Genomic DNA, 22,812 nt, shown 5'->3' on the forward strand with positions numbered 1-22,812 from the left:
TATTTAAGAAAATTTGAAATCAACACATAGTTTCAAAACAGTACAAAAAAGTTGTTTGGAAATTTTTCAAATAAATATGAAAATAAACTAGATCAAATTTGAGGGTCAATAGAAAAAGAATCAAGTCAATTGGATTTATATTTAAAAAGTTATAGCCAGTCAAAGTTTAGTCAAAATCTGTTTTTAATAAAAAACAGAAAAGAAAACGTTTCGGGGGGGCTTACGCTTCTCTCTTAGCGAAGGCGTATTTGGTGAAATGCGCCTCCACTTAAAACAGCGCGGGCCGGCTCGGGGTCACTGATAGTGGGTCCCTTGGGCCCACTGGTCAGGTTTGACCATTCGCCCGTGCCCTCTTTCTCCTCTGGCCGAGCCGAGGCGGAGCTCCGGCGATCGCCGTTGACGAACGGCGGCTCCCCGCGGGGTTCTGAGGGCGGGGATGGATCCGCTGGTTCAGGACGGTCCTTCCGGTGGTCGACTTGTCGGCGGGGACGGAGGGAGTCGCCGGCGGCGAGCTTCGCGCCGGAGATGGCTTCGGGAGGGATTGGGGGTTTGAACTACGGTGGTTCTCGATCGCGTTTGAGAGGTTGGGCGGCTCCACAAGGTCCAGGGGAAGAGGATGGTGGCACTGGATGGGCGGGGGAGGCTCTGCTTGCGACTAATTGAACCAGAGCTTGGCGGCGGCCGAACCTGCCGGAGATGGGGAAGGGAGGGGCCTCTGACCAACTGGGGAGGAGGGGAGGCTTCCTGCTGCTCGAACAAGGATGCTGACGAGCTTAGGCATGATTGGGAGGGCTATATATAGCGCGCAGAGGTCGGTTCCTATGGCCGTGGATAAGAACGTCGGCGAACCGCCATTCTGTTGCAGCAGGGCGACGTGGAGGCGGTTGGGGCTGGTCGGCGCGTCCTGACGAGCTCCCTACTGCTCAAGGGGGCGAGCTCGCGCGCGTGTATGGCTCGGGCGGTGCCGTCCACGGCAGGGGTGTGTTGTGGACTCCGGCGTGCCGCCAAGGGGGCTCTGACGGTGGCGCTGTAGGGCGCCAGCGTGGCCTGGAGGGTTCTGGTGAGTGGACAGGAACGAGGCGTGGCTCTGCGGGCGCGCGAAGGCCAGGGGCAAGACGCGGCGGCTCGGTGCGCGCGCGTGCAAAACGTGCGCTCTGGGCGCGCCCAGAGCACGCACGCCAGGTGCTCGACGCTATGCCAACGCGCCCTAGGCCTCTCTGATGCCTCTGCAACTAAACAGAACTAGGTTATTGATCACAAGGGAGCTAATAGACATGTTGGTAAGGTCATTAGAGCATCATCCTAATGCAAGTCTAAAAGCATGCCAAAACTTGCCATGCTCCTAACCTGTTCGATGAAATGCCAAGGGTATCTAGGCATCTCTTGGGGTGGCCAAAATCTCCAGACTGGGGTCTCTTTAGATGTATGTGATGGTGGCAAGGTTAGTTGGTCAAAGCTAGAAACTTGTTAGTGCAAGTTCTTGAGAAAATCTAATCTGGACAGAAAGAAAATGATATTACTTCATGTAGCAAAAATGCTTCAATGGGTCCAACCTCCTGGACTTAAGGGTTGGGTAGGGTGGTCTATAAGCAGGAAAAGGAATCACAGCAAAAAGGGCAAGTTAAAATATGGTTGCAGTACAAATCACCAAGCTGGACCAGAATGAAGATGAGGATGATTTACTCAAATTTTTCAAAGAACATCAGTGGGTTTTTGCATAAATATGAATTATATGTATCTACTGTCATCTCCAAACATCAAGAAAGAAATTTAAAGAATTATTTAAATAGGTTGTAGTGCAAAATTGCAAACTGGACCAGATTTGAAAATTTGGTGTAGAGCTAAAAATCTCCAATGAATAGAAGATATTTTTGCATAAAAGTGATTTAAAAACATCACATGACATCCCCAAATTTTGGTTGGAATTTTAAATAAATTTATCATAGGGTTGCAGTGCAAAAGAGGCTCTAAAACTTATGAAAAGTCATTTTTAAAGAAATAAAACTCATGGGAAAATAATTGTATAAATAATTCTACTGATAAAGGAAATGTTTTTTCTTGAGAGGGTTTACAAGCCCAACAATACATTTGGAAAGTTTCCACTTGGTAGAAACTCCACAATATCAAAGAAAAGAATGGTTCTGAAATCAAAGAAAATCCAGAAAATGAAAGATTTAATTTCTTGGCAAAATTTTAATAAACAAATCATGTTTAAATTTTTGGGGTGTTACAACACTACCCCCCTTAAGAAAAATCTCGTCCTCGAGATTTGCTAAAGGCTGCTTTAAAAGAATTACTCCTACTAAAGTAAAAATACAAAAATAACCATCCTACTCATGCAATAAAAAGGCGGTTACAGTGAGAGGGCAATAAGTGGTGTAAAACTACAGTGTGGAACACTGGCGTTGTGTGGAAAAATCCATGGTTGGGGAGAACGAGAGATTTCTACGTTGGATACAGTAAATTTAGAATAAATTCTAAATTTCTAAAATACGTTGGTCGTACCCGAGAGCACAGTGCTCCCTCTGGCTGACAGGTGGACCCAGGGCCCACTGTCAGTCTCTTCTTCTACCTATGGCTTCCTCTTCTTCCTCTCTCTCATGCGCTTTCCCGCGCTTTCTCTACCGTCGACGTCTAGCGCGTAGGGCATCTAGACCGTACTGCGGTAGTGCACGGCGTGCTAGCTGCCGGCGCAGCGTGCACTCACCTCGCGGGCCAGCGCGCTGTCGGCACTGCTCGCAGATTCGCCTCCGAACACCGGCGATCGAGCGACGAGCGGCGCTGGTGGACTTCGCCCACTGTACACCGATCTCGAGTTATAAAATGACCGAGGTGCTCATTTCTTCTTCCTCACACCTGGCCTCGCTTCCCCTTCTCCTTCCCTCTTCTTCATTTCTGTTTGCAGGAGCTCGAGACGAGGCTCTAATGGCGGAGGCGATGCCGGACTGGTACATGATCCTGGTGTGCGGAGGGTTGGCGACATTGCTGGGGCTCTCCGTGCTCTTGTGCGCGATGATCCTCGATGATCGTCTTGATGCTGCTGCTCGAGTGTTAGATCTCCGTGGCGGCGGTGATCATGAGGATTAGGTGCTGGTGTCGGATGCTAACTGCTGTCGGTGTGCTGCAGGCAACTTGCACCCGATTAATAACCCACAAATCCTTCCTTCAGAGAATGTGGTGTGTTAGGGAGGTGATCAGTTAGATGCAACATGGGCACGTGGTTTTGCAATTAGTGCATGTGTTCGAGTGGTTGTGGTTGTGAGTCTGCTGCCGTGGTGCTGCGTGAATAAAAATCTATGTCGTGAGGAGATATACGCTGCAGCAACTCGGGAAAAAGAAATCTCACTACAGAATTTATCGCGAGTGAAATTAGTTAAATCAAAATTAATAGCAGTAAAAACTACTCACATTAATTGAAACCAAATAATTGATTTGTCGCACAAACTCAGGATACCACGCATAAGTTACAACACATAAATAAATGCTGGAATAATAAACATAGCGGTGACGTCTACAATGAAAACGGTAAATGGACGGGGTCCCGAGAAAACGTCTCTGGTACTGGGGCACACTCTTCTTCTATCGGGGGAAGCGGATTGACTAGTCGATGAATGTGTCTCTCCTGGTCAGGCCTCAGTGGTCTGCCGATGGCGATCTGAGGATTTAAATCAGCGAGGCTCTGAAGATAACCCATTACTCGCTGGGTCAGATGCTCTTGAGTGATGACATACTGGGCAAGGTTGGCCAGTACTGGGTCTCTCTCAATTCGTTCCCCAGGAAAAGATGTTACTCCTCCGGGTGCTGCACGACTCGGGAAGTAGTAATACCCTCGATCGCTGGCATAGGGAACCGCGAATCGAAGGCGAGCAAGCTCTTCATACGCAGCAGCTTCTATGGCCATATGCGGAGTCGGCATAGATTTCCCCAGGAAGGAGACTTCCGTTGGGTCTTGGTTTGGGTTTGCGGGAGGCATGTGCACTACTGCCCAATATTTCGAGGTGGAAGGGGTGATCCTTGATTTGAGCAACTCGTACTAGGGTGGATGGGTAGCACTCATGGTACTGCAGGTAAAGTCCCACAATATTTTAACAAAACTACCTGGGGTTGCATCTGGGGTTCTCAGATAAATACTAGGGGTCGGCATGGCAAGAAATGGTTGTGGGGGTTGTGCCCAAGGTGAGGGGTACTTGGCGAGGTCACGAGGTGGCCTTTTATATAGCAACTGGGCTGGGTTATTTACCGCGGTGAGGGGCAACTAGTCTGTCGGTTCTGCTCTATGGGGTCGGGGTTAATGCCACAGATACACATATCTCACAAACGCGACGTATTACTGTGGGTGTCGTCGGGGTGGTTTTTGGTAGCTACGCCCGGAATAGTAAAAAAAATGCAGCCGCATACCAACATACTTTTGCATGGCTACTATTTAATATAGGGGCGCATAAGAAAACAACATTTAATTATGGCGATACAAGATCACACCATTACAAAGCGTGGGCATACTAAGACTCGGTACTACTCGAGTGACTTAGTCTACCTCGTTTATATCTAAGTGGGTGTGCCTTGTGGATGTCGAGGCTTCTCCACGGGTTTAACCGTCGGGGTTAGCTGGAGGGGGTTGAGGAACTGCAGGGTCAGGGTAGCGATGATGACCATCGCGGGGATTGTTGGCCACAATCTCGTTGGAGCGTGTTCCCAAAAGGCGATGAAGTACTTCTGGGGACACCAACGCATTTTGGTCGATGGCTGGGGCAGACCTCAAGGACTCGATCGGTTGTCCGAACAGCACGACTGGGTTGTCGACATCGGGTTCATCTTCTCTTCTTGCCGGGGCTCGGCGAACCAGTTCCCCACGAGCTGCGATCAGATCAAGGGTGATTTGATCGAACAGTTCCTCTAGTGCACTTACATAGCGCACCAGATGCAATAATGTAGGATCCGTCTCGTGATCTCCATTGGCAACTTGGGGTGGCCTACCATACCCGTCTCGACTGGGGTAGTAGTAGAACGAGCGACAGTTAACTCTGGGCGACAAGTGCCGGAGTTGAACTATAGCCTCTCGAGCGGCTAATTGGATGGCTTGTGGCTCAAAGGAAGTTGTCCTTCCGGTGAACCTGTAGGGGCGTTCTGGCAATAGACCCCTACCATAGACGTGCACAGTGGCCCAGAATTGACGGCTCTCACCGCTCATGGGCCCTTGGTACACAACATATTCCGGGGGCTCTTCTAATGCAAAGGCACGGCGGGTGAGGTTTGTTAGCACGGTCACAAAACTTCCAAGGTTGGTTGCTGTGGTCTCATTGTGAACAATGGGTCCAGGCATTTTAGCTCGGTTTGGGGTAGAGGTTGTGCTGTGCTGGGTTGCGGCTAGCGTGCCCTTTTTATAGAAAAAGGGGACGGAGTCTTCCTTCACACGCTTGCGAATGAGACACTTTAGGCGTTGGTCACTGGCGCGTGATCGACAGGCTAGGCTAATAGGTTGGGCACCGACTGCCAAAAGGTGTCGGGTCACTGTGGGGCTATCTTACACGAGAAGCTTGGCCGGAGTTGGGTTAAGGTCTGGTGGGTTTGGTTAACCTAGGTTTTTCGACCTGGCTAAGACAAGATTAGCCAATGGTCAGCCTGGATCTGATACCAAGGTTGTCAGGACCGGATGTTCGGGATATTAATTTCCCAGAAAATGGCCCTTGTGCTCACCAGCCCCAGGATTACTGTTAGTTGATGAGGCACAAACTTGATACAGAAACTCCAAGCAAAGTACAGAGTTTGAAGTACAAGGCCATTCTGGCCTATGAATACAACAGATGGTTTCTGGTGGTTGATGGCGGAAGCGTTTGAGGTTCATCAGTGGCCATGGGACTCCATTTCCCACAAGAACAGCTGACCAGGATAACTCCTATCTTCACGAGGCTGCTATCACCATTGCGCATGTTCCGGAGCTGTCATCGCAACGCTCCTCTCTAGGCAAGAAATCTGGCCAAGACAATAGCCAGGGACAAGCCAGTGAGTACTTTGAATGTACTCGCAAACATCATGAACACGGGTATAATATAGCAAAAGACAAACATGCTCTGAAATTCTCTATGATCACAATGTCAGTCATAAATAGAAATCATGATGCATGCAAGCAGGTTATTCATGTCAAATATGACTATGCAATCAGAGAGTAGAAATAGAATGCACCGATCGGGTGTCTGAAGCGATGCCCCGAAAGGATGGTAATATAAAGCATGCCTCAGTCGGGCGTCTGAGCGACACCACATAAAGGGCTTATAAGTAAATTAAATGACAAGCATGCCACAGTCGAGAGTCTGAGCGACACCACATAAAGGGCTTATAAGTAAATTAAATAACAAGCATGCCCCAGTCGGGCGTCTGAGCGACACCACATAAAGGGCTTATATAAGAATAGTTACAGTGAATATCCAGGAGGTAGAACCGTCCCAGGGATACTCAATAATCCAAATAATACAAATGGTTAGTCCACAGTAATCATAATCATAACCATCATAAGTCACCAGTCATGATCAATGTTTTCGTTTAGCCATCTTTCCTCCGGAGACCGACACTAAGGCCGACACTTGACCCATCCCAGACTGTAGTCCTTAACCATGGACACGGCTATTCGAATAGATATAATCTCTGCAGAGGGTGTACTCTTTACCCACGAGTAACGGATTCCTTTAGTCCATCGGGACTAATTCCGTCTACGGACTTTTAATTGAAAAAACACCTGACTGCACACACCAGCCTAATTAAGTTACCGGTGTCTGGAATCACCCACGACACCCATTAAGCGAAACTCTAAGTGGGGAGGCTACAACCTCAACTAGCATGGGATCACAAAATTTATAACGCGCGCAAACTAGGGGAGCTACCCCCTTCGGCTCCAACTGAAACACCCATGCCCCCGGACCAGGTGGCATTCCTACTGGATGCAGCCGGTATCTTCCACCATGGCCTCTCTATACGATGTGTGCTAGGAAGGGGTTGACAAATTACTAAACCGTACCCTACCTGTGGCAGGGACAAGTGGCAGTACGAAACAAGTATGGGGGTTACTGGAACAAGACTCGATCTATGGTCGACTCAGGAGGTTTAGGTATTCCCTGCATGATTAGCATAGCAAATATATATATCAACCAACAGACAGAGTCATCGGTCCGCATACCTCATCATGCCATACCAGACACAACCGTCTCGACGGGGAACTAGGGATAAGCTTGTGTCTACCCAAGACAGAGACTCTCCTGGCTTCCTTCCGGTAGGCATGAGAGGCACACGAGGGTGATTACTATCACAAGCATATCCATTTCCAACAGCAAAGGATCTACATTATGAACCCATGCGTATGATTATATCATCACAAAACAAATGACGAATGCTCCATGTCAAGGTGGTGTGTAACCGTTGCCAAACAACACACAACATATTATGCCAGGGTTCAGGATGCTTGCCTTCAAGTTGTGGAGAGGCAGGGAGCATTCCAAAACTTTTGAAAGTTTTCTTCCTTCTTCAAAAATCCTATTTAAGAAAATTTGAAATCAACACATAGTTTCAAAACAGTACAAAAAAGTTGTTTGGAAATTTTTCAAATAAATATGAAAATAAACTAGATCAAATTTGAGGGTCAATAGAAAAAGAATCAAGTCAATTGGATTTATATTTAAAAAGTTATAGCCAGTCAAAGTTTAGTCAAAATCTGTTTTTAATAAAAAACAGAAAAGAAAACGTTTCGGGGGGGCTTACGCTTCTCTCTTAGCGAAGGCGTATTTGGTGAAATGCGCCTCCACTTAAAACAGCGCGGGCCGGCTCGGGGTCACTGACAGTGGGTCCCTTGGGCCCACTGGTCAGGTTTGACCAGTCGCCCGCGCCCTCTTTCTCCTCTGGCCGAGCCAAGGCGGAGCTCCGGCGATCGCTGTCGATGAACGGCGGCTCCCCGCGGAGTTCTGAGGGCGGGGATGGATCCGCTGGTTCAGGGCGGTCCTTCCGGTGGTCGACTGGCCGGCGGGGACGGAGGGAGTCGCCGGTGGCGAGCTTCGCGACGGAGATGGTTTCGGGAGGGATTGGGGGTTTGAACTACGGTGGTTCCCGATCGTGTTTGAGAGGTTGGGCGGCTCCGCAAGGTCCAGGGGAAGAGGATGGTGGCACTGGATGGGCGGGGGAGGCTCTGCTTGCGACTAATTGAACCAAAGCGTGGCAGCGGCCAAACCTGCCGGAGATGGGGAAGGGAGGGGCCTCTGACCAACTGGGGAGGAGGGGAGGCTTCCTACTACTCGAACGAGGCTGCTGACGAGCTTAGGCATGATTGGGAGGGCTATATATAGCCCGGAGAGGTCGGTTCCCGTGGCCGTGGATAAGAACGCCGGCGAACCGCCGTTCTGTTGCAGCAGGGCGACGTGGAGGCGGTTGGGGTTGGTCGGCGCATCCTGACGAGCTCCCTGCTACTCAAGGGGGCGAGCTGGCGCGCGTGTATGGCTCGGGCGGCACCGTCCACGGCAGGGGTGTGCTGTGGACTCCGGCGTGCCGCCAAGGGGGCTCTGACGGCGGCGCTGTAGGGCGGCAGGGTGGCCCGGAGGGTTCTGGTGAGTGGACGGGAACGAGGCGTGGCTCTGCGGGCGCGCGAAGGCCAGGGGCAAGACGCGGCGGCCCGGTGCGCGCGCGTGCAAAACGTGCGTTCTGGGCGCGCCAGAGCACGCACGCCAGGTGCTCGACACTATGCCAACGCGCCCTAGGCCTCTCTGATGCCCCTGCAACTAAACAAAACTAGGTTATTGATCATAAGGGAGCTAATAGACATGTTGGTAAGGTCATTAGAGCATCATCCTAATGCAAGTCTAAAAGCATGCCAAAACTGGCCATGCTCCTAACCTGTTCGATGAAATGCCAAGGGCATCTAGGCATCTCTTGGGGTGGCCAAAATCTCTAGACTGCGGTCTCTTTAGATGTAGGTGATGGTGGCAAGGTTAGTTGGTCAAAGCTAGAAACTTGTTAGTGCAAGTTCTTGAGAAAATCAAATCTGGACAGAAAGAAAATGGTATTATTTCATGTACCAAAAATGCTTCAATGGGTCCAACCTCCTGGACTTCAAGGTTGGGTAGGGTGGTCTATAAGCAGGAAAAGGAATCACAGCAAAAAGGGCAAGTTAAAATATGGTTGCAGTACAAATCACCAAGCTGGACCAGAATGAAGATGAGGATGATTTACTCAAATTTTACAAAGAACATCAGTGGGTTTTTGCATAAAGATGAATTATATGTATCTATTGTCATCTCCAAACGTCAAGAAAGAAATTTAAAGAATTATTTAAATAGGTTATAGTGCAAAATTGCAAACTGGACCAGATTTGAAAATTTGGTGTAGAGCTAAAAATCTCCAATGAATAGAAGATATTTTTGCATAAAAGTGATTTAAAAACATCACATGACATCCCCAAATTTTGGTTGGAATTTTAAATAAATTTATCATAGGGTTGCAGTGCAAAAGAGGCTCTAAAAACTTATGAAAAGTCATTTTTGAAGAAATAAAACTCAGGGGGAAATAATTGTATAAATAATTCTACTGATAAAGGAAATGTTTTTTCTTGAGAGGGTTTACAAGCCCAACAATACATTTGGAAAGTTTCCACTTGGTAGAAACTCCACAATATCAAAGAAAAGAATGGTTCTGAAATCAAAGAAAATCCAGAAAATGAAAGATTTAATTTCTTGGCAAAATTTTAATAAACATATCATGTTTAAATTTTTGGGGTGTTACAGATATGGCCGATATCTAGCCCGATATGCCGACTGATATATGACAATATGTACATGACAACAATTCTTTATTAGAAAATAGTGAAATAAGATTAGGAATTTATGACTTCATTATATATTATCAAAGTCATGCACAATGTTTCGTACAAAGGCATATAGATCGTATTTTTTAATTCATAAAGTACATATTTTATGAATATTTCTTTAATAGTTTCTTAATCAACAATTTAATAAACTAGGAATTTGGAAGTGTTATGTTCAAGTATTGACATCATACAGTTTGTGTTACTATAAATAAATGTTTTTAACAAGAATAATGAAAAAAACTACATGTATTTTCTCTGGAATATCTACATATCGTCCGATATATCACCCGATATCCGACATCCGATATTTCGTAGCCAAACTGATACGAACCCGATATCCGATATTTTGAAGCTTGTTAATGCCTTTGTAGCTAGGCATGATTAGTTTAATGAAGCTCACGTGAGAATAGTGACTGAAAAATATAAGAGAGCATCATGAATCATATGTCAAGCACATTTAAGCCTACCCCACTTACTATGCATATGGATTTTGTAAGTAATTTTTTATTGGAGCAAGAGTCAACTAGCATAGGAAGGTAAAACATGTGTAACTTCAAAAATTTCAACGCATAGAGAGGAAACTTGATATTATCAAGAAACTAAAAACTTCAATTGAAAGATTTAAAGATATACCTTCAAGCAACTCACCTCCCCAGCAACGGGGCCAAAAATAGCTTAATTTCTACTATGCAACTTTATTCCTGTAGATTCTGTTGGGCCTCCAAGCGCAGAGATTTGTAGGACAACAACAAATTTCCCTCAAGTGGATGACCTAAGGTTTATCAATCCATGAGAGGTGTAGGATGAAGTTGGTCTCTCTCAAACAACCCTACAATCAAATACAAGCAATCTCTTGTGTCCCCAACACATTCAATACAATTGTCAATTGTATAGGTGCACTAGTTCAACGAAGAGATGGTGATACAAATGTAATATGGATGGTAGAAATTAGTTTTTGTAATCTGAACAACTAAAAACATCAAGGTAACAAGTAGCAAAAGTGAAGAAAAACAGTGTCTCAATGTTTAGAAATAAGGCCTAGGGTTCATACTTTCACTAGTGGAATCTATCAATAGTTCTAACATAATTTAATTATATAACAATCCCTCAATGTGCGACAAAGAATCACTCCAAAGTTCCTCTCAGAGAAACAAGGTCAAAAACGTGCATCAACCTCTATGCCTAGATTACCCCAATGTCACCACAGGGAATCCTTATGTTGATTACCGAAACATCTATCCCCCTATATAGTGTGCGAATAACTTTGAAAAATGGTCGTTGGATGAAGGCAATCCGATGGTGCAGAGATGGCAGATCCGAGCACTACTGGCCGTTGGATATCATCTACACTCCACCAGATTCTGCCACATGTTTAATCTAGAAGACTCCATGGTTGAACTAAAGCATAATGCTCAAACCTCAAAACACAAGTTGTATCATAATTTCCTTTTTTCTAAATGAATTTCCATTATTTGGTTTTACTTTATGTTTTACAATGCACAATTCCATGAATCTTAAAATAGATTTTTTTATAAAACTAATTGATTTTGAATAAGATGAACTATAAGAATTAAACGAACATCTACATCATGCATATATGACTCAAAGCTTACATGCTATAGTGTGGTATTTATTCATAATTTGGTTGCCAAATCTCATGCGTGCAATGCACGTGTACCTTACTAGTATATCAAGTGACTCAATAGAATATCCCATTGTCACCACGGGTATCCACATGCAAGACATATATCAAGTGATCTCAAATCCAATATTCAATCCAACATAACGGAACCTCAAAGAGCAAGACTCAATTCATCACAACAAAGATATAGAGGTAAGAACACCATATGATCCAACTATATTAACAAAGATAATGATACATCAAGATCGTGCCATATCAAGAACACGCGAGAGAGAGAGGGGGGGGAGAGAAAGAGAGATCGAACACATAGCTACTAGTACATACCCTCAGCCTCGAGGATGACCCAATCACACATCACCATGAGAACAGAGGAGAATTTGGTGGTGATGGTGATGGAGGAGATGTGCACGGCGGCGTCCCGGTGCTACCGGAGGAGAGGGGGAAGGGGCCCCATCCTTCTTCTTCTTTTTCCTTGGCCCTCCAGGGAGAGAGGGAGTTCTCCCCTAGATTGGATCTCCCTGTTGTCTTATGTTTGTCACTACTGTTTTCGGAGCCCTTCACCGTTTCTTATATTCCTCGAGATTCGTAACTTCGATTGGGCTGAAATTTTGAGGTGATTCTTATCCGGAAATTATCTTTCTTGAGGTGAAAGAAGGGCATCAACCGACCTATGAGGTGCCCAAAAGACATCAGGGTGCACCCACAGGGTAGGATGCGCCTCGTTGCCTTGTGGGGCCCTCGGGCACCGTCTTGCATTGATTCTTTCTCCCAAGAATCACATATATTCCGTAAAAAATCTCCATAAATTTTTATCGCGTTAAGACTCCGTTTGGTATGGCTTTTCTATGAAACAAAAAACTTACAAAAAACAAGAACTGACACTGGTCACTAGATTAATATGTTTGTCCATCAAAATAATATAAAATTTCACCAAACCATACAAGATTGATGTAAATATAGCGTGAATACTTCATAAATTATAGATACGTTGGAGACATATCAGTAGCACTTAGAGGAACTGTGGTCACCACAAGCTGCGACATTATCTCAAGACTTGAAGCCGTGAGAAGATTGGAAAAGTTGAACACGTTGGTCAAAGTTTGACATCAATGCATAGAGGTGGTTAAGGAAAAAAGCGGCTCGGTGTGGACGTCGAGGGCGGAGATGAGTGGGTGGTAGTTGAGAGCGAGACCAGAGAGGATGTGGGGTATGAGCTCTTCATCACTGATAGGACTCCCAACACATGCAAGTTCATCCAAAAGGGACCTCATGCGCGCGAAGTAGGTGGCCATGGTTTGAGTCCCCTACTAGGCCGGCGTTGGTGAGGGCGACACAAAGGTTGTTGATCTTTGACCTGGAGGTGGAAGGGAACATGGTTGGAAGATATTTCCATAGAGCAACAGGAGTGGGAATTGATACTACCTAGATCAGGACCTCCTTTGTCAAATTGTTGAGGAGGTAACCGAGCACATGTTGGTCTTGCCTGACCCAGATCGCATGCTCGGGGTTGGTGATGGTGCTCTCCTTCCCCTCCCTTCCCCTCATGACGACTTTCTTGGCTGACTCCGGACCAGACCCATCGAGAAGACCATAGAACCTACCACTACGTAGTTGGGAAAGATTTTGGGCGTGCTAAAGAATGTAATTCGGGCATGAGCTTTCCGATGACTTGGATGGTCAGGGCTGCGGCGGAGGTTGAAGAAGACGCCATGAGTTTAGGTGTTTGGGGATGGGTTTTCTGATCTGGTGTTCTCGCTATGGGTTTTTTAATCTAGAGATGTGTTCCTGGTTCTAGGTTTTGGCGATGGAGTTGTCGATCTGGAGAGGGGTTTCTGGTTCTGGGTTCTGGCGATGGGGTTCTTTGATCTGGTCGATCTGGAGAGGGATTTCTGGTTCTCGGTTCTAGTGATGGGGTTCTTCAATCTGGTGTATAGTAAGGGGATTCTAGGTAGCTGAATTCATGTTTCAACTATTTTATTTCAACACTTAGCTGGATTGTAATATTTACTCCCCTCATGCCAAATTACTTGTAGCAAAAATGGATATGTATCTAGAACTAAAAATACATTTAGATACTTCCATTTTTGTGACAAGTAATTTCGGATGGAGGGAGTACATTTGAACTACTGTCGCATTTGAATATTTTCACTCATTGAAGATTTGATATGTTATTATTTCAAGTGTCACGGGCTTTAAGAAAACAGAGCCATGCATTTAGGGGATAGAGTTGGATGGCCATCCTCACCTCTGTGTCTATGAATAGTGTGACAGTTTTAGGAGCCGAGATGCTCTCTTTTTACGGGGAGGAGGTTCCCTTACCTGCCCAAGCCATGGTACATCATTTTGGACGTGTTTGGTTGCTCCTCGGTCAGCGGTGATTCCGGCAGCGGCGGCTGCTCCTGGCGGCGCTACTCCGGGTGGCCTAGAGGCGGTGGCGCAGCCACTTGGCAGCGCGCTGGCGCGGTGGATGGTGGCGGCGCCCTCCCGACCCGGATCTGGGCCCTTTTGGGCCCCATCTGGGTCTGGGCGGGCCTGTCTCGGTCTCGCCTGCGGCGGCTCCGGCGAGGCCGGTGGTGGCGCGGTTCGTGCGGGGGGTGGTGGAGTCGGCGGCTCGTCTACTGCAGCTCGGCGACGGGTGCTTCACGAGCCCCTTTTGGGCTGGGCCGGGCCTCGAGGGCCTGGTACGCTCCCCTTGCCGTGTCCGGGCGGTGACCGCCGATGGCGGTGGAGGTTGTCTCCTCCGGCGTGGTTGCTCTCGCTGCCGTTCTTCGTTCCCGGCTGCTCCTTCTCGTTCTCGTCGGTCTCGCTTCGATGACCACGGTGAGACGGCGGTGATGATGGCAAGGCCGTGGTGGCACACGTACGTGGGTGGCTTGTCTGGTGGAGCGCGTCGGACCGTTCGGGGTTGTGGGTGTTGGCGGATGGGAGAAATCCGGGCCGGCTTGCCGGCACCGACGCGTTGACGCCCGTGGGTGCCATCCTTCCTTCCTGAAGGGCGTCAGATCTTCCCCTTCCCCACGCCCCTCCGCGTACCGGGGGAAACCCTAGGACCTGTCCGGGCAGCAGCGTCGTCGTCGTCGTGTTCTTTCCTGAAGGTGCTGCTTGGTATGCGGAGGTTCGAGGTGCCTGGAGCAAGGTGGTACATCTCCGGTGGGCGCAACGGTTTTGGGTTATCTTCGTTTTCGTCGATCCGATGCTGTTGACGTTATTTTCTCTCTTCTTTCTCTTTTGTTTCTTTTGGGTATGCTTGTGCTATTTGCCCCAGCATTGAACTCTTGGTTGTATCGGGCGGTTGCTATATCAATATAGCGGGGCGAAAGCCTTTTTCTCATCACTAACCCCACTAGATATGAGCTCGCACATTTTCTGAAGCACCAACGTGGACACGAATGGCTCTCACTTCATGTTATACCCCTACCATCCTTTTTTGCCTTTGCGGTTGCCATTTGTGCAGTGGCAATAGCAACAACATTTGGCACAACGAGCACAACTATTGTAGGCACACAAGGATCCATGCTTTCACTCTCCCATCCTCGATGAGAGGCTGGGAGTTCTCGCGCGGATTTGGTTGCGCTTCACGTGGACAAGCAAACACGTCCCTTGTGAGATGAGCCCCGTATGGAATGCATGCCCCGACACGCAAACGATTTAACGGAGCTGGGCTGGATGTCACCCCTGGCGCGCGCTGCGTGCCCCGTTTCTTGTTGCGGCAGCGCAGGTGGAGATCTCCGGCATTAAAGTGCGGCCCCCGGGATCCTCCTCGGCCCCAAACAAAACCATCCTCGTCCCCCGCGCCCCCCAAATCTTTCCCTTCCACTCCGGGACACCCCCCTCTCGTTTCACATCGCATTCATCGCCCCATCCGCTCTATCCCCCAGGCCTTTACAGCTACGTCGGTCTAGCCTCGTGCGCGCGGTGGCGCCTCGATCCTCCAGCAACTACTAGTACCAGTTGAGTTTTCCTTGCAGTCCTCCTCCTGCTCGGGAGCGCGAGGGAGATCATTACCCATGGGGAGGGCGCCGTGCTGCGACAGGAAGGGTCTCAAGAAGGGGCCGTGGACGCCGGAGGAGGACAAACAGCTCGTCGACTTCATCCAGGCCAACGGCCATGGCAGCTGGCGCCTGCTCCCCAAGCTCGCAGGTCCGTCTTCTCCCTCAGATCCATCAGTCCAACCATGAGTTTCTACTACTGCTCGTTAGCTCGGTGTTTCTTCTAAGTTCTACTCTTGTGCCAGTCATGGACCTAGCAATGGTGTATTTTGATTTTGGATTACAGGTTTTGCATGCACGGTTGTGCTGCCCTACAAATCGCTATTTGTTTTGTAAAAGAAGCGGACTAGTACTTTCTAGTTTGATTGAGCAAGCTTTCGTGGGGAACACAAAAATTTGCATTGTTTCCAATTCTCCATTAGAGAGAGTTTTGATGTGTGAACTGCACTGGGTGGCGTTGCCTGCAGAGCTGAACCGGTGCGGCAAGAGCTGCCGGCTACGGTGGACGAACTACCTGCGGCCGGACATCAAGCGCGGGCCCTTCACCGCCGAGGAGCAGAAGTCCATCGTCCAGCTCCACGGCATCGTCGGCAACAAGTAAGAGCCCAAGCCTTAATTTACCTCTTGAGCTAAGCACATTTCGGCACTACTGTAGCTCGCGCACTATCGCCATGAGCTCGGCCCAGCGTGCCACTGTGTTCTGTCTGTGCACACACACAGTGCTTGCATGGCCCCGTACGCGCGCTCAATGATGCGACCTGATGTAGCATTTCGGACGCATAACTCGTGTAGTCCTATTAGAATTTATTTACAACGAAGTACACATGTTGGTGCTCGTAGTATCAGGGTGATGGTGTGAGTAATGGAGTATCTTTCATGATTGCAAGTGACGGCGGGCCTGTCCTGCTGCTCTCTTTGTGCTGCGCAGGTGGTCCATGATCGCGGCGCAGCTGCCCGGCCGGACGGACAACGAGATCAAGAACTACTGGAACACGCACCTCAAGAAGCAGCTCCGCCGGATGGGCCTCGACGAGCCCCCGCCCGGCCCGACCGCCGGCTGCCCCGCCGCGCGCCACATGGCGCAGTGGGAGACCGCGCGCCTGGAGGCCGAGGCGCGCCTCTCGCTCCTCTCCTCCTCCGGCGCCGCGGCGACGGCCACCACCTCCGGCTCCGCGTCCTCTTCATCGACGGCGGCCGCCGGCGCCGCGGTGGCCGATCACGCGAAGCCCGCCGACGTCTTCCTGCGCCTGTGGAACTCCGATATCGGGAGCTCTTTCCGCAAGGCGGCCGCGCCGGTGTCCGTCAAGGAGGAGGAGGCTGTGGTGCCGGGGGACGACTCCTCGGCGGCGTCCAACGAGATGGACTCTGCGGCGGCGGCGGCCGAGTACCAGATGTTCCTCGACTTCGCCGGCGAGGAGCTGGGCCTGTTCCACGGCCGGCACGGCGGCTTCTCGCTGTTCCCGCCGCTCGACGTGCTCGCCGAGGCGTCCCTGGACACGGCGTTCTAGCAAGACCGTTAGCGCGGGGGTCGCGTACGTACATACGTAGTGGTATAAAGTACCTCTAACGTACGCCTGTGCGCATGTATGTATGCTGTATATGTTTTGCCTTTTGTGGCGTCCGGTGGGCGTGTGGCGCGCGTGGGGAAGTAGCTAGTACGTGTGTCAAGATGCATGAGAGATTTTTGGTAGTAGCAGTTAGCTAGGGCTTCAGTTAGGAGGTTTAACTGGGGCTAAGGCTGGACATCATGGTGTATTACGGTTTGTGATGGGATTCTCTCCGAAGACGCTCTAATACATCGTATGATGTTCGATCCTAATGCACCTCGTCTTGGAGCTGTTCTAACCTGAGGCTTTCTAAAGCAAACCTCGGATGTTTCTGCAGCCTACCTACACTGGGCGTTTGTTGCCGGAATTGATTGATGAAAATTTGGGTTGATAACACGAGAATCAAAATTTAAGGACGCCGATAAGTGCCACACGTGTGGGCGTTAGAGAGTCTGCCCACATATTTTGTGTGGTGTATAAGAGGAACAGCCCACACACCTACGTGTGGGCAAAACAACTAGCGCCCACACGCCTCTTTTTTCCTCTCCCGATCTCTCTCACATGCGTGTGTGTGGGCGAAATTGATAACGCCCACACACCCGTATGTCAGGCCTCGTACCTCATGGTCCCGCACGCCACGCGTGACGGTCACCGCGCGCCCGCAGTTGCCATGGTCCAGACCCTCGTCCATGTTCGTTTAACTGCAGTTGCCATGTCGCTGAACTACGGTTGCCATGTCGGACAACTGCAGTTGTCATGGTTGCTCAACTGCAGTTGCCATGTATGGTCTGATCTAGTGTAGTTGCCATGATTTCATAACTTTAGGAGTTGCCACATACTAATACTAGGCAGTTGAGAGAGTTGCCATATGCTCACAAACATGCTAGGGTAGTTGCCATGTAAAAAGGAAGAGTTGCCATCTGCTTACGTGCACGTTAGGGCAGTTGCCATGTACATGCACGTTAGGCAGTTGCCATGTACCATGCAAAAACATATGGCAACTCGGTAAAAAGAGAGTTGTCATCTGTTTACGTGCATACTAGGCAGTTGCCGTGTACCCTGCAAAACACATGGCAAACTCGGGTAAAAAGAGAGAGTTGCCACCTGTTTATAAAGCACACTAGGAGCAGTTGCCATGTGCACTGCAAAACACATGGCAACTAGCAGCTTGGGTGTGGGAGAGGAGACGGACGTGTGGGCGAGATGGCAAATGCCCACACACTAGCCCTTGTGTGTGCGTGCAAAATGGCGTGTGGGCGAACTGCTGAACGCCCACACATCAGCCCCTCCTGTGTGGTGAAACGGCCGTGTGGGCGATCGGCTGAACGCCCACACACCAGGCCAGTCCTACGTGACACTAGAAACATGCCAAGATTCATGCGCTCACAAACGGACGCGGATCCACGCGTGTGGGCGAGATGCAAACGCCCACACGTGTGGACGTTAACATTTCCAAATTTTAAAATACATATAACTATGCATAATAGCACAATATCTATTTACATGAATGAAAGTAGAATAACTGAATGAAAAACGTCTTCTTATGCATGGTTGAATGTTGTAGTGGGTCTTTTTCCATATATGATTGCATGTTGAGGTGAGTTTTATTTCGTTCATAGTTGTATGATGAGGTGCATGCTTGTATGCTGAGATAAGTTGGGAGATGACCCTCATCGTGAACACGATATTGAAAAAAGCCTAAAGCATCATGATATTGAAAAAGCCTAAAGCATGAAGCGGTCCTTTGTCTTTCATAATTATTTGGCTTTCACAAGAGCAAACTCTTATGTTTTGGAAAAGCATTGAAATAGGAGATCAATGCAAACAACTTTTAATTGTGAGTTTGGCTAATTTGTATTTTAATATGCATTTTCGTAAATTACGTAAAAATGAGTAGAAATGTATTGAAGATCATTTTGAGAAACACCTGGACTGTTGGATATCCAGGCTTATGTCTTATGGGTAGAGGTAACTCTAACAAATGTAGTTGATGTTTAGGTGTGCGAGGAGGACGAGCCGCTACCACGTCCGAGGTAGTGGAGGATGCAGTCGCGCGTGTTAGCGATGGTGTTGTCTGGCGCCTCCTCCTCATGTTACTGCATCGAGCGCCATTGCCTCTCAAAGTAGCGGCGGGGCGACGATGACTGCGCCACCTTCTTGCCGAACGGAAAACGACACAACACGGATGTCGGCTGAACCAACTGCCCGAACTGGCTGCGCGGTGGCGACTGTGGCTCCTCCTTGACCCGCTTCTTCATGTGACTTTCGAATTTGACATCGTGGACGAGAAGGGGCGGCGACATCTGCTGCTCATCATAGGAGGAGGATATCACAATCTCCTCCTTCACCGACAAAGCGATGGAGGACGACAATCCCGAAGACCGTGGGCAGAGACGCCACGATCTGAGCTTCCTTTGGATCCACTGGCCGGTGACGAGAACCACCCACTATTGTTGGACCTGCCCATCGCTCGGTCGAGGATATGAGAGAAGAGAGTTGGTGATGGTGTGGGGGAGGATAGGAGAGAGTTGGCAACGGGTTGGCTAGTGCCGCCTGCCTGCTTAAATAGCCGGGGCAGGCAGACCGACACTGCTTCAACGTGACGCAACGGCCGAAATAGACTTCTTAGTCACCGCGTGAGCATTGAAGCAGCGCCGTCCCTCCTGTTTGGTCACACTCGTCTGACTGGCATCGTCCAATCGTGTTCGCTCTGGAGCCGTAGACTAGCATGAGTGTGCGACAATTATTCAAGAGTGGGACGCGGGGCGATGACTTTGGGTAGGGCGGAGCGAGCAAACATGTACAAGGCACGAGTTCGGACGCCCGAAAACCTATCCCGGTTTGGTGCCGGTTTGCGGAATTTTAGATGCCCGGATGAGTCCGTGAACGTCTGTGGCATCATGTTAGATAGGGAAAAAAACATGTCAGAGACCGCGGTCCAAACATTCAGTGGCGATATTGGTATAGTGTTGGAGCTGCGCTTACGTGCCACTGACAGGGCATGACATGCGAGGCGTGACGGGGTGATTGGACCATAATCAAATGATTCCGTTTGTTGGGAACCCCTTCCCGTCACCAGTGTCGCACCTTATCGACGTGTTCTTTTGACATATTTGATCATCGCATCGGTCTAGCGTGTAATGGACATCCGTATCCGTAGAATTAATACACTGCTCGACGAACAGTGTATGGTTGATGACGAGCGTGCTACATGCTCCCTCTGATACATTTATTGGGCTCCTCCCCAAAATTTGATCAATTTTAATTTCTAAGACCGATGTTGTTTTTTTAGGGGTTTGCCAAATCATTATTGATCCACATGAATATTTAGAGGAGTGCAAATAAGGTCATGAGGTGAAATAAGCCACAAATGACAACCTAGATCAAGCGAGTGTGAAAAATTGGCAAGGTTGTGAGCGAACAAGCTTCATGGTTTGATGCTCGACCTTCAAAGCCAAAGCTACAACTCGCACAGTTGATTCTTTTTGTCAGAATAAAATGCTAATGCAAGATCACAGACCACACACCGAGGCACTCCATTTGTTAACGAGGTTCACCGATATGGCTATATCTCCTGAAATATGACTACGGGCGCTCCTGCCCAAGATACCGCAACAACGTCCGCCTGGGCGCCGGCACAAGCCGTCGGCTTCCCCGCGCACATGTTGCTATCAAGTCGTCATTATGGGTTACAACGTGTGGTGCCCCTCCGTATATAAGAGGACTAGGATACAAGTGTCCGACTCCTATACAACTCGTACCTAATTAACCACACCAATTACAACTCCAAGTCCATGTAACCCCTTGCATACATAATATATTCGACACAAATATAACACTTCTTCCAGCAATTTGTCGAATAATAGTGATGTGAGCTCCTCTTGTTCCTTCTTTGATATTATCAACTATGAGCTTGTAATCATATGCGACAACCAACTTCTGCAAGGATAGACCATCCGCTAATGCCTGCGCTTCGCAACAAGCGATAGATTTCAGTGTAGCAGGGTCACTTACGCCCAAAAGTACTAAAGGCGACGAGCGGAGGAAGTTGCCAACATGATCCCTGCAAACCGCTACAGCAACACCGGTTCCACTACCAGAGATGCCTCCATCTACATTGATTTTTGCATAGCCAAAGGGAGGTGTTCCTTTGTTGCGCATTGTTATTACACACTCTCGGCCTCCCTGGATCCAAGGTCGTGGCATATCCCTCCTATTTATCCCTTCCCTTCTCTCGTTTCTATCTTCTTTTTCCGGGTTCCTTTCTATTTCTTCTCTTCCTATCTAAAAAGGGTAAAATTTTGTTGTCCACTCACTCTTCGTTCACCTTTTCTGTTTCTCCTTTTGATTATTTTCTATCACATTTGTTTTTTTATCACTGATTTTCTCTCAAAAGTACCTTAAATGCCCCATCTCTTTGGGCTTCTTTGATTCGCATGATTTCAAAAGTGCGGGAATAGAAAATCCGTGGGAATGTGATAAGATTGCATGTGCAAAACAAAGCATTGTGAAAACATAGAAATCAACAGAATGGGATGTTTGATTCCCACGAATAAGAAGAACACAAGAATTTGAAAATACATGCTCAGATTACGTTTAAACCATATGCAAAAAGATAAGATGAAGTTGATATTATGCTACTTATGGCCTTTGTCTCGTTCTTTGTGCATAGGAATGTAAAAAAAAGAGGTTTGAATCGACTGTAAAATTCCTTGTTCTTTCTTATGAAACTCAATACAAAGGTAAAATTCCTCCATTTTTCCTGTAGTCCATTCCTTTGAATAAAATGAATGAGTAGTTTTACTATACAAAAATTTTCTTATTCCTAGCATTTTCCATTACTTTTCATATAAAATTTTGTTTTCTTTGTTAAGCCAGTAAACACTTATTAAATAATGGTTTAAACATATCATTCTATTTACTATAAAATTTAACCCTTTACAACGCATGGGCAATTGTCTGGTCCATTTCAAAGTTACCAATAGCCTCGACACACCGATAGTTAACAATCCTGCAGTAGTTTACAGTACGTCGGTGAAAAAGCACTAAAAAGAAGCATTTCCTTTTACCCTCTGTTTTTTAATTGCATTAGTGTGAGATCCGGTGATGTTAAGCAGTAATACTAGTAGGATATCCTGCGTAAACCGTCTGGGCTTACTTCGAAACAAGGGTCCCAAATATGCAGTGGACGACTGTGTTTGACTTGTTTCTATTCAGTAAATGCACCGCGGAGCTAAGGGGCCATGCCAGCAAGAAGTAATTTATTGCTAAGCTCAGACAAAAATCCAAAAGAGAGCAGTGAAAAGTTTCCCCAACATCAGCTGCCTGTGGCTTCATCGACAGGCAGGAACAGAAGAAGGCAGCTCCTCACTCGTATGCTACCGCTAACGATTCCCTTCTGGGAGATAATTAAATGTCATGTCAGCCGATATCGTGGTCCTCTCTTGATATAATTGCGCTCTGAATAATCTTGTAGTACGTAGGAGTAGATAGAAAATTTCTGAATCAAGTGACGGATTGTTTTTCTATCTGTACTTGCTGCTTTGTTTCAATGGAAAATAGCATTTCCCTTAGAAAAAGGATGGTTTTCGAGACAATCACGTACCGTCATGAAAGAACACGAGACCCGTATGTATATTCTTGCACTTCAATTTTATCGATGTTTTTTTTACGAATAAAGCACTTCCATTACTTAAACAGGTTCATTATAATCCTGCTGACGCAGCGGGTTAAGCTCATCATGGACGCATCTTAACCAAACAACAGTTTTAGACCGAGAAGAGCCCATACGTGCAA

General features: G+C 47.9%; 1 protein-coding gene across 1 annotated transcript; it reads left to right on the forward strand.

Annotated features, from left to right (window-relative positions):
* Positions 1 to 15,139: 15,139 nt before the first annotated feature.
* LOC125513847 (transcription factor MYB17) lies at positions 15,140 to 17,288 on the forward strand. The gene is made up of 3 exons (XM_048679054.1): positions 15,140 to 15,620; positions 15,937 to 16,066; positions 16,398 to 17,288. The coding sequence occupies exons 1-3, from the start codon at positions 15,488 to 15,490 to the stop codon at positions 16,975 to 16,977; spliced, it is 843 nt and encodes a 280-aa protein (XP_048535011.1). The 5' UTR covers positions 15,140 to 15,487; the 3' UTR covers positions 16,978 to 17,288.
* Positions 17,289 to 22,812: the final 5,524 nt, after the last annotated feature.

This window comes from Triticum urartu, chromosome 6 (genome assembly GCF_003073215.2).
Source record: "Triticum urartu cultivar G1812 chromosome 6, Tu2.1, whole genome shotgun sequence".
Taxonomy (NCBI): Eukaryota; Viridiplantae; Streptophyta; class Magnoliopsida; order Poales; family Poaceae; genus Triticum; species Triticum urartu.

Excerpts from the sequence above, each read along its gene's own strand:
- LOC125513847 (XM_048679054.1), top strand. The coding sequence starts at position 15,488 with ATGGGGAGGGCGCCGTGCTGCGACAGGAAGGGTCTCAAGAAGGGGCCG. Across the intron at positions 15,621-15,936 it reads CCTGCTCCCCAAGCTCGCAG|AGCTGAACCGGTGCGGCAAG; the intron begins GTCCGTCTTCTC and ends CGTTGCCTGCAG. Across the intron at positions 16,067-16,397 it reads CACGGCATCGTCGGCAACAA|GTGGTCCATGATCGCGGCGC; the intron begins GTAAGAGCCCAA and ends TGTGCTGCGCAG.